This window comes from Propithecus coquereli, unplaced genomic scaffold, assembly GCF_000956105.1.
Source record: "Propithecus coquereli isolate 6110/MARCELLA unplaced genomic scaffold, Pcoq_1.0 Scaffold602, whole genome shotgun sequence".
Lineage (NCBI taxonomy): Eukaryota > Metazoa > Chordata > Mammalia > Primates > Indriidae > Propithecus > Propithecus coquereli.
This window is the reverse complement of record NW_012151975.1, coordinates 112,310-124,646: the sequence shown is the minus strand read 5'-3', so window position 1 is coordinate 124,646 and position 12,337 is coordinate 112,310. Positions and strand designations below refer to the sequence as shown.

The 12,337-nt window shown below is 40.5% G+C and overlaps 1 protein-coding gene across 3 annotated transcripts in view; it reads left to right on the top strand.

The window, feature by feature from the left end:
• TBP (TATA box binding protein) overlaps positions 1–9,498 on the top strand; it is a 36,640-nt gene extending 27,142 nt beyond the window's left edge. For 2 of the 3 annotated variants that reach the window (XM_012659310.1, XM_012659308.1), the window contains 4 exons: positions 4,685–4,776; positions 6,728–6,895; positions 8,090–8,184; positions 8,862–9,498. In XM_012659310.1, the coding sequence (XP_012514764.1) occupies positions 4,685–4,776; positions 6,728–6,895; positions 8,090–8,184; positions 8,862–8,941 (435 nt within the window). In that variant the 3' untranslated portion in view covers positions 8,942–9,498. The remainder of the gene's footprint in view (positions 1–4,684; positions 4,777–6,727; positions 6,896–8,089; positions 8,185–8,861) is intronic. The other variant, XM_012659309.1, reaches the window with a different exon arrangement.
• The last annotated feature ends 2,839 nt before the right edge of the window (positions 9,499–12,337 follow it).

Below are 12,337 nucleotides of genomic sequence, written 5' to 3'. Positions count from 1 at the left end.
CTTAAGTCTGTTCTGTCTTGGGTCTTGATTCAAAGGTGTTGGGAGATAACTGTATTTTCAGGAGCCATCACCTTCTGGAGGCCTTTTATTTTATTGTATTTTATTTTTTAAGAGTTGGAGTCTTGCTATATCACCCAGGCTGGTCTTGAACTCCTGGGCTCAAGTGATCCTCCTGCCTCAGCCTCCCAAGTAGCTTGGACTGCAGGTACATACCACCACGCCCAGCTTCCTGGAGGCCTTGTAATGAGACTTGGTGTCTCTAGGCACAACTGATACCTGGTTGGAGGATTCTGAGTACACATAAACTGGGGAAGGAATCCATATATCTGTATCCTGATGCCTGAAAATTGTATTTTAGTTATGAGCATCTGACAGGTTTTATTCTAGGCAGTTTTGAGGCTGACTTCCGTGGGTGGCTTTTCCATAAAACTGCTGCTGTGTATTATGTGGAGTTATGTGCAGTGGTGTGTTCTTTGGAAATGTAGCTTGTACCTATTGGGCATACAACACAGGACACATGACAGTGTACAGGATGTTATTTTGATGGTATTCGACAAGGTCAAGGTGTAACAGGTTGAGATTGTTAAGGAGCCAGGTCACTTCTCACACAGTGAGAATTTTGGGGTGTTGTTCACCTTGTCCTTAGGGCAGGAGTAAGGCTTTACACCAAGGAAAACAGAGTTCCTTCTGGAAAATGGACTGTTTTAGCATTGGCTTTTTAACAAAGGAAAGCTTCAATCAACCAGAAAAACTATAAACTATTACTAGGTAATCATTTGCCACATAACAGGTCGGTCAACAATGGACTGCATGTATGGTGGTGGTCACGTAAGGGTCACAGCCATCACGGTGTCCTAGCACAGCGCGTTGCCTTTTCTATGCTTAGATGCACACATGCTTATCATAGCGTTACAGCTGCCTGCAGTCTTTGTTACAGGAACATGCTGTGCAGGTGTGTAGCCTAGGAGCAATAGTCTGCACCACAGAGCCTAGGTGTGTAGTAGGCCACGCCATCTAAGTTTGTGTGCACGCAGCCTGTGATGTTCACAGTGATGAAATTGCCTAACAGGCCGGGTGCGGTGGCTCACGCCTGTAATCCTAGCTCTCTGGGAGGCCAAGGCGGACGGATCGTTTGAGCTCAGGAGTTCGAAACCAGCCTGAGCAAGAGCGAGACCCCGTCTCTACTAAAAATAGAAAGAAATTAATTGGACAACTAAAAATATACAGAAAAAATTAGCCGGGCATGGTGGCGCGTGCCTGTAGTCCCAGCTACTCGGGAGGCTGAGGCAGGAGGATCGCTTGAGCCCAGGAGCGTGAGGTTGCTGTGAGCTAGGCTGACGCCACGGCACTCACTCTAGCCTGAGCAAAAGAGCGAGACTCTGTCTAAAAAAAAAAAAAAAAAAAAAAAAAGAAATTGCCTAACAATGCATTTCTGAGAACGTCGTTAAGCGATACACGACCATGTATCTAATGAAATCTAAGGGGGAGCCTAGAGCCTTGCCTTTTCCTGGCTTGTGATAATTTAAGGTAAGGCAATTCTCAGGAACTCTTTGAGTTTCTCAAGTAAAATTTTCCCACCAATATTTTTGTAAAGTCTGAATGTACCTATCTGTCTCTGTCATTTTTCTTGGTGGTTGTAGCTTTATGTTACGTATGCGTGTGTTTGCACATGCATAAGTATCAAATTTGAAGATGGTTTTGGGTGAAACCAAGCCATTTTGAGATATGTAAGGTAAAATAAAGAGAAAAGATGATAACTAAGTTTCTCCTCCCTCAATCTAGAAAAAAAATTACATATATTATCTTTGTAATATCAGTGGCAAAAGCTATTGAGAGCTGTTCATTTGCATGAGTCAGAGAAACTGCTTTTCTCCTAAGGGGTTTTAATCTTACAATTGATATTTCTTTCAGAAGTCTGATTTCCTCAAAGTCATTGATTAATTTTTGATGTTTTAATTGGGGTAACCACAAAAGATAGAAAACTTTTTTATTTTCATAATGAGACAAACCCCGAAAGATTATCTACTATTAATTCAGATATTTATTTTTGAACATCTAGTGAGATGACTATCTTAGAATGAGCTGTTGTAACGATGTTTGTAACAATACTTACAAGTCACACTATATCAATATAAAGTATACCTTCATTATTTTAAGCATATGAGTCATTATTGAGTTATTCATATTAGGATTTATCATCAAAGCAAAACAAAACGAGGCAAGCTTAGATTTATTTTGATAGTCAAGGTTTTTTTTAAAGGGAAAGGAATTAAAGTAGCTTGATTTAGATTGGAGTAGTAAACAGTTACATTGGAGGAAGACAAAAGAATTTTATGTATGTGTAGGGATGGTGTTTGGCACATATAACAGGTAAGTAATTTGTATAAACATTAGTTATGGGTTGAGAGGAATGTTCAATAATGGACTTAGGAGCATTTCTAAATCCCTAAAACATAACCTTGTCTTTTACGTACAAGTGAGTAAGACTTAGCACAGGTAGAAATGTACAAAGTCAGGGTTGCTATACTAACTAGTTAACAAAGAAAATGGCTCATTTAGTTTTGAGATGTTTTCGTCTATTTGGTTGAGCTAATTGAAATATGGAGAAGATCAACTATGTGTAATTATTTTAGAAGCCCTTCCTTTAAGTTAAGAGAATAAATACCCAATGGCTATTTAGGTAACTGCAAAGGTATTTAGCGGTAAAAGAGATCTAACAGTTTCATTGTTTTGAGAGTGAGAATTTAAGGAAGAAAAAAAAGATTTGTCAGAATTCTTGAATCTTTTTCATCATTTAAAGCTTTTTCCTTTGACTTTAAAATATAATATGGGCATATTAAATACAACAATGTATATATCATGCTTAGTTTGTGATATTAATAAACTAGCAATTTCCTTAATAAGGAGACAGAATATGTATTTCTCTTTGGCTATTTTACCTCAGGTAGTCTCAACCCTTATTATTAGTATTACCTTTAGCCAAACAATTTAGTTTTGTTTCCTCTAGACACAAGGAAAACTATTAGAAGGAAATGACCAGGAAATGTCTAGCTTTCTGTCTATCAGAGCACATTGTGTCTCCTGTTTATAATTATGTAAATGGCAGAAATGAACATGTACATTAGCAGCATCCAGACGCATTTCTGCTTCCTTACAGTCATCACACATTGTGAAAATGAGAACGAAGGATGAATAGGAACTGCTTAGTGACCACTGTTTTCATTTATCTTAAATTGAACAATTATTCCAAGATTTTGTAATATTTGTCTAAGATCACAAAGGTAATTAAGGGTCTGGAAGTCACTGTGTAACTACTCATAATGAATCTGTATGGCATGTATTAATAGCTTTATAAGAATCTTTCATCTATCATAATTTTGTTTAGTTAAATATACAGTTTTATAATTTTATGATCTTTAATGAAGTGATGTTAATCATCTAGCCAATAAAAATAGTAGAAGTTGTTTAGGAAATTCAAAATAATTAGGCTTTTTCTGGGACTTGTGTGAACTAGAATTTACTGCTAACATTTTAAATGGTGGTAAAATCACAGAGCAGTTTTTAAACTAAAATTGTTAAAGCAATCTAATTTCTCAGTCATCTTGATTAGAAGTACGGATTTTTTTCTTATGTAATTAAAGATAATATCTTAAATTTTTGCCTGTAATCTCAGCACTTTGGGAGACCAAGGTGGGAGGATCACTTGAGCCCAGGAGTTTAAGACCAGTCTGGGCAACATATCGAGACCCCTGTCTCTACAAAAAATTTTTTAAAAAATTAGCTGGGCATGGTGATGTGCACCTGTAGTCCCAGCTACCCGGGAGGCTGAGGCAGGAGGGTCGCTGGAGCCCAGGAGTTGGAGGCTGCAGTGAGGATGGTGAGGCCACTGCACTCCAGCCTGGGTGACAGAGTGAGACCCTGTCTCAAAAAAAAAATTTGTTTTTTAAGTTATTTGAAAGAATTTTTGCTTTTTATCATGCATCTAGTAACTGAGGCCATTAATTCAACCCACAGTTGAAATATTTTCCCCTTCAGTTACAATTTTAATAAGAAAAAGTTTCTCAAAAAGCTATTTCTGCTATTTTATGTTTCAAACATAAATAGGAAAAAAAGTTAAAACTTTGATTCTTTTTTACCTTACTTTTCATTTACTTATTTACTACATTAATATTGTTTCTAAAAGCCAGTTGGAAGTAGGATTTTATTTCATTGCAGATTGATATGCTTGTAATCTCATTTAATAATTCCCTCAGGTAGAAGAGGCTTATCAGTTTATTTGCCTAAAAATAATACAGAAAATGTATAGTTAGAGAAGCCGGTTATAATAAGCAGCAAATGTAAGGTAGAAACAGAGGCGCTGGTTTTTATTTAGAGTGTAATTAGAAAACCAAGTTTTACAAACGTGATTTATCTTTTCTTGCTGGAATGCTCACGAGAAGGCGTACACAGATCTCGGTATAAGTTACTTCGTAGGTACGACTGGTATTTTCTCCTGCTCCCCAAGCAGAGGAGCACCTGTTAGCATTGATGGAAGTGAATCCCGTGCAGGAGTACAGGACAAGTATTTTGACAGCTACGAACTAGGTCCTTCCCACTAGCTGTGACGTTCTTTGTCAATGTCTGGTTCTAACAAAATTGAGCAGTTTGGCATGACCTCACTAATGATTCTCTCTGACCATTTTAGCGGTTTGCTGCTGTAATCATGAGAATAAGAGAGCCACGGACCACGGCGCTGATTTTCAGTTCTGGGAAAATGGTGTGCACAGGAGCCAAGAGGTAGCCGTAAGGAACTCATTCTCCTGGTCTATGGGTTATGAAAGAAAAGGTGATATCTTATGGTTTCTAGGTTATTAGGCTAGCACTTCAACGTTTTATTGTTGCTTTCTTATTAAAATGGTTGATTCTAATCACTTTAGACAGCAGCGATTTCAGTCTCTTAAAATCAGGCATGGTTTTGTTCATGCATTGCAATGGTTATTCAATTCAGTTGCATTTTTTATACATTTGATATAATACAACATCAGAACTATTAATAAAGATCGTTTTATGTAAAAGAAAATTTTTATATAACACAGATTCATCTCCAAGTGAAAAAAAATTGATCAAGAATCACAAAACGTCAAAGCTGATGGTGTCAGGGCGTTGCAGACCTTGTTGACTCTGACAACACGACAGCATCACATCTGTTGCTCACAGAAACCCACCATCCTTCACGGGCACCAGTTTTAACGCTGAGTGTTTGAGTTATGTGGGTCTTAAGGAACGCACCCCACCCATAAGATGCTGTTGCCTGTATTCTACATCTGTTTGGAGTGACCCTGTCCGAAGGTAGCACTCCGGGGAGTTCAAGTACCAGTCAAAAACTGGGAAAGTTAGTAACCTTAGCTTCATAAATCTTGAACAAACAAAATAAAACTCTTTAAATAAAAGATGATTAAAATGTACTTGGAGGTGTCAACACACAGAGTGGCTGTGGATGTTTTTACTTATTCTGAACTTTGAAATTGTCGTTTAATGAAGGGAATGCCGTTGGTGTGGACATTCTGGCTCCTGGTCCCTGATTTTTTTCAGAAGGCAGGACTTGGGTCTGTCCTCCTCCTTGGCTCCAACATGCAGTAGTAACTATTTAAGAGCCTTTGTATTTGCTTGTTTTCCCCTGGATGAAACATCAGAAACTTTTGGTTTATTAATGGATGCCAGATGTTTCTGTTTTTTCCCAAAACACGCTTTTCATGCAGCATTTAGCCCTCTTTGTCCCAGAGCATCTGCAGACTGACTATTGTATATCTAGTTGGATGATTCTTTTATCAAGACAAGAAACCACAAATAAATTAATTTTCCTGGTGGGGTGGAGGGCACTGCCCATATACGTGCCTAACTCTCATCCTTCCTGATCCCTTGCACGTGACTCTTGCATTCATGGCCTTATTGTTTGCATTGTGCTTTTCTGAAATAAGCTCTAAGTTACTAAGTCGTGGTTTTAGCCAACAAATGACATCACAGGAATGGATAAAGGGAGACTTGATATAAAAGACAATAGAATTAGTGAATGCATTCTCCAATAATAAATCTCATTAATATTTTCCTGTCAAAATGAAGCCTGTTAGTTTCATCTCAGTAGAAATTTATGAATTAAAATATAAAAGCAATAATGATGACATCACACTTCACATCCTTACAATCTAGGCTATCAATAATTTGGTGAATTGATGGGGTGATCATTTTGGTATCCCTACAGTCTTCTGTCAGGGACACAGGAATACTTAATAGGCAGGGCACGGTGGCTCATACCTGTAAGTCCCAGCACTCTGGGAGGCCGAGGTGGGAGGATTGCTTGAGCTCAGCAGTTCCAGACCAGCCTGAGCAAGGAGACTCCGTCTCTACTAAAAATAGAAAAATTAGCCAGGCGTCGTGGCACATGCCTGTAGTCCTAGCTACTCGGGAGGCTGAGGTGGGAGGATCGCTTGAGCCCAGGAGTTTGAGGTTGCCGTGAGCTAGGCTGATGCCACGGCACTCCACTCAGGGCAACAGAGCGAGACTCTGTCTCTAAAAAGGAATACTCAATAGTGAAATTGTTAATGTTGTTCTTTTCTCTTATTGGAAGGGAGTTGACCAGTTTACGGTCTGTTTATTAATTTTCTAATTTGGACTTTTTATAAGTTATTTATCTAAATAATTATTTTAGCTGGGTTTGAGTGTAAATAATTCATCTTTTTCCTTTCTCTAGTGAAGAGCAGTCCAGACTAGCAGCAAGAAAATATGCCAGAGTTGTACAGAAGTTGGGTTTCCCAGCTAAGTTCTTAGACTTCAAAATTCAAAACATGGTGGGGAGCTGCGACGTGAAGTTCCCTATAAGGTTAGAAGGCCTCGTGCTTACCCACCAGCAGTTCAGTAGGTGAGTCTGAAGTGTGTTACTATTGCTTTTGGCAACAGTTCATTGATGACCCATTTAGGGATAAGACACATGTAAAATGTTGAACATGTAGGAACAAATTATGTCGTAGTCGCATGTATTGTCACATTTTCTTCCTTATGTCCCCAGTGGTGTTTATCACCCTCACCAGCTCCCGGCTTCCCGGGCCACCTGGTAACACCCAAAACTCCCCTTTGCTGGAGTGAATTTGATTCCCCTTCTCTATGTTTTATCATTTTATTGCTCAATAAATATACTTTAAATGCAAGAATTGAACCTACAACCTCTTGTATCAGTTTTTTACCCTGTTTGAATCCTTTTACTTTATAGCAGACCCACCAGCAAAGTGTAAAGTTGAGCAATAGGAACATTCTTTCCCACTATCTCCCTGCTAGTTGCAGGTGGAGACTCGGGGCAGATCCCCGCCTGCCACGCAGCCTCATGCCTCCATCCTCTCGTGCTCTCTGCCCACGTGGTGCCCCATGGTGCCCTCTCGCCCTGGGGCTGCGCTCATGCCCCTGGGATGCCTGGCCCACTCGTCTCACTCTCCACCCGGGAGGCTCCCGCTGGAGCTGCAGATGTCCACCTGTGCCGCTCTTCCTCAGAGAAGCCTGTCCTGATTCCCCAGGCCAAGCGCACACCGGACTGACAAAAACGAGTTCACTAGGGTTAGAGTAATATGGACCAGTAGTCATTCGGTCAGACAGTTTAATGGGGATAGATTCATTCTCAGGCTAGACTCTGATGTACCACTTTGGTTAAATTACCCAACCACAGTTGACAGCTAGAGAATATTTCAGTTTAAGGAGGTGGAATATGATTAAAAGGTAAACGGTCACTATCAGATCTCAGAAATATTATTAGGCTAAGTCGCTGTCCCTAAAGTTGTCCATAATGAATCTTGACAAGGATCCGAAACTGCAGAACATAAATACAAAGCTCTTGTTCTTATGTCAGAAAATTCAGATTCAGTAGAAATGGGGTAACGTGAGAGCACAGACGGCCTCCTATCGACTAGCTGGTCATCAAGTGTCGATTGCTATTTGAAGAACTGTACTTTACCTAGTGATTAGTGTGCTGGTTTATTTAGCATTTTTCCCTCATACAGGTCCTCATTTTTTCTAAAAGCATGGGAAGCTCTTAATTTCTAAACTATTTTTGCCATTTTCCTTCTAGTTACGAGCCAGAGTTATTTCCTGGTTTAATCTACAGAATGATCAAACCCAGGATTGTTCTCCTTATTTTTGTTTCTGGAAAAGTTGTATTAACAGGTAAGTTATAACAGAAAGTAGCATCTTAAAGTTTGAAAGAATGTCAAGGATGGCATTTTCTCAGTGCTGGAAAGAGGTCTCAGTGTTGGACAGTGCGCTAGCTTCTCGTACAGAGGCCCCCAGCCTGACAGTCTGGCAAGAAACGCCCCTGGAGGGCCAGAGTGAGAGCCGGAGGTCTGACCACAGCCTCCGTCGACAGTGTGGGGCAGGGGAGCCGTGCACTGAGTGAGGACGGCGGTTTGGTTGGGATTAGTCCCCTGAAGCCGTGGGTCTCTTAAGCACTGTCGCGAGACAGCAAGGAGGACTCGGAAGAGCATAGCTGAAGGCAGCAGTCCAAGAGTGGGATCAGGCGTTCTGTCCCCGTCAGGTCACGGCCTGGTTCAGGACCAGGGAGAGGACGCGCCCGTCTTGGAGAGCTGAGCCGTAGAGTGGGAGGCTGGAGCCACCTGGTGCAGTGCTTTCGCACTTTCAAAAACCATTTTAAGAAAACAGTGTTTTAAAAACAAAAACAGGATTGTGACAAGGGGTGCCACCATTAATGTTTTGATGCCTGTGTCTGTTAGTTTGGGTATGGAGAGATTTGTGCTTGCAGATCCGTTTAAAGATAGTAATTTTGCCTTAATATGTTTAGAAACGCCATTTCAGACTCACATCTCCACTCCAACTTGTCTTTGTAGGTGCTAAAGTCAGAGCAGAAATTTACGAAGCGTTTGAAAACATCTACCCTATTCTAAAGGGATTCAGGAAGACAACGTAATGGCTGTCACAGACCCCGCCTCCCCCACCCCTTGTTGTTTTAAACAAATACATTCTGGTACCTTTAAGTGGTGATGTTGTGAGAAGGTGGACGTGCGGTTGCAGGTGGCGGCACCAGGTGATGCCCCTCTGTGCGCCCCCGCTGCAGGGTGCCGAGAGGGTGTCGCTTGTGCACTGAGAACACCGCGCAGTCACCGAGAGCTGCTGCTGCTGCGCTGTTTATTTATATTTAGATTCTAGACTCTGCTGTTGACAAGTTGGTTTAAGGGACAGAACTTCCAGTGTTAAAGCCACCTCTACAATTCATTGAACTTTTTAATTTTTTCCCGTAAACCACAGTTTTTATATTTCTATCAGAAAAGTAAAAATCTTTTTTAAAAGTGTTGTTTTTCTAATTTCTAACTCCCAGGGGTTATTTCTGTGCCAGACACATTCCTCCTCCCAGTATTGCAGGACAGAGTAGATGTATTGATGAAAACAAATGGCTGTACATATTTTTCTTTCTTCAGAGTACTCTGTACAATAAATGCAGTTTATAAAAGTGCTAGATTGTTGTTATAAATGATACCTTGTAAGAGTCATGTGATCATACTGTTTAAAAAAAAGTTGTATTTTAGATACAATGCCTGAAACCATTTTGGCGTGTGTTTGCTTGTTGTTTGCTTCAGTCACTGTTTATGAAAACGGATGAACTGTCTGAGATCTCACAGTTGCTCCGCAAACACGTGTCTGTGGCCTTCCCTTTGGAGCACCTCCTGTTCCCGGGTCCTTTGCATGCAGTGCTGGAACCCTCACGGAGCGGCAGGTGTGGCTCCTCCCTGCAGGGACTTGCCCGAGGTTACTGGCCAGTAAGTGGCAGAACCCGGTGCTGTCCAGGCTGCCGGTGCTCTGGTGTAACTTTTTTGGTGAGAGTTTTTTTATTTGCTGTTGGTTTTCCTCATGGAATGTCAGGTGGACATTTGTAGGTTCTCAGGTTTCATTGTGAGGGTTTTGTCGTTACTGTTATAAAAGTACATTTTCAGTCCATTACAGGTATATAATTAGAAAGGAGAGGTCTCTCCTTCCTCTCCCTTCCACCTGTTTCCCCAAGGTAACCACCAGATTAGTGCGTGTCTTCCAAGCCCTGTTCTGCGCAAATTCTATCCTCTGGGCTTGCTTTTGATCCCATTTTTGGAAAAAATACTAAAGAATATATTCAATTTTACAGCTTTCCCTTTAGTCAGTATATCATAAATGTATTAATATTTCCATGATTGGGAATTAAGGTACTCTTATATACCTTCATTTATTGAACCATTCCCTTAATTATGGTCATATATGTTATCTCCAGTTTTACACTATTTTGAACACCACTGTAGGGAACAGCCTTGTGTGTGTACTTTTGTGGATAAATACTGGTATTTCTGTAGTAAACTTTTCTAGAAGAGGAATTGCTGTATTAAAGACTATTTATACACCCTAAGTTTCGATAGGTCGATAACCACACTGCAGTCCAAAGAGAGGGGGATACAGAGTGCCCTTTTCTTGCGTTTCCCAGTCCTCAGTGATGCCAGCAACGCGTGGATTCGGAAAGACATTCCAGCGTCATGTCCATCCCAGAAAGAAGTGTCTTTTCATGTACGTAGGTCCATATGTGTATATTCCTCAGTAAAGTTTTATATTTTTTTCATACAAGGCTTTTACATTTTGTAAAAGTTAATTCCTTAATTCCTATTATGGTTTTTGGTTTATTAATGGAACTTTTTCATTAATTTTCACTTTAAAATTTATTGTTGTTTGTCTTATTCCCAGTTTACTGAACTCATTACTGCTATTGATTAAGTTGATTGTATTGAAAGTTCTGGCGTGTAATCATCTGTAAATAGTAATTTTTATTTTTTCCTTTCCAACATTTCTTTCTCTTATCTCAGTGGGTAGGACTTTAATGTGTGTAACTTTTTGGAAATCTTTCCTTAAACTTTGAGTTGTAAAATACAGCACATACAGGCAACCTAGCAAATGTATGACTCAAAGGCAGACCTCATTGCAGCCATCACCAGGTCAAGAAATAGAACTTGCTGCCCCAGAAGCCCCTTGTACTGCCGGCCAGCCACACCTCACTTCCCCCGAAAAGGAGCTAGCATCCCAACCTTTGTAGTAATTAGCTAAACATTAATATAGGTTAGTCTTCCATTTAAAGGTAACTGGTGTTTTTATGTGTTTTAATCTTTAAGTTCCCCCTTCATCTCTTTTCCTTCAAATTTGCAGGCCATTGAGTGGGTGGAGCCTCTCAGAGTGTGGGTTTTGCTAGTAACAAACTCATGGTATAGTTCAGTGTGTCCCTCTATTCTGTTTTCCTGCAAACTGGCAGCTGGTGTGCAGTTGCAAGATCTGTTAATTCATTAGTGAGCTGCAAAATGATGAAATTTCAATCATTTCTTTTTTCACTTATTAGAATATTTTTATAAAGCGATGCACGTCATAAATGACGATAAATGTTTGCTCCTTTTCCTAATTCAAATTCAGAACTATAGGATTTTTATTTAACCAATTCTGTATCATAGATGCTTTTACACTGAGAATCCTTAATTTTTAAGAACATGGGGGATGAATTAGAATATCCCATAATTACTAATTTATAGTATACATGCAACATTCTTAAGAGTGGCAAAATACTACCACCAAGATGATTTGCCAAGAACATTTAAGCAGTTTTTTGCTGTGATCTCTGAAGTTGTCAGAGGGTGAGACCAGCACTCAGTATCGGAAGTGCAGAGCTGACTGTTGCTCTCTACGGTAGGGGAGCTGCTCTGGCTGAGCAGCGTCTGATCCCAGCAGACCTTACACCGTGCAGGGGGAGCGTAAGGACCGGCCACCGACACGTCTGTGGAGCTGTGGCTGTGTGGGTGAGACCTGCTGATTTGATCATTTTGTGGTTTTCAATGTGTCTTGACATTTCTAGAGGCAACCGAGTTCCTTAACGTATTTTTTATGTTGTATTATTTATAGTTGCCTTTTTAACACAGTTGGCAAGTTGGTGCTGCTTGGGACCAGCCTGTCTCTCTCTTTTGATACTACCTGTTCCAAGCAGAAAGGCCCCGTGAACTTGCAGTCATCTCAGAGGCTGACTGGACAGGCCCTGACAGCTTGGCTGGGTGCTCCAGTAAGCCCACAAAAATGCTCAGGGCATCCTGTGATGTCCCTGTAACAGCTTGTACCATAGAAAGACCCTAATGCGTTTGCTTTAAAAGCCCTCATTGGGCAGAATGTACACATTTTGACTGCAAGGAATTATTTGTAATTTGGGACATGAAGGCCCCACTAGTCGAGTTTTCAAGCCACTGTGCTTCCCACTGAGCGTTGTGACCAACTCTTGCCACTGGCTGATGATGAAAATTCCCTCCAGTAGCCATAGCCT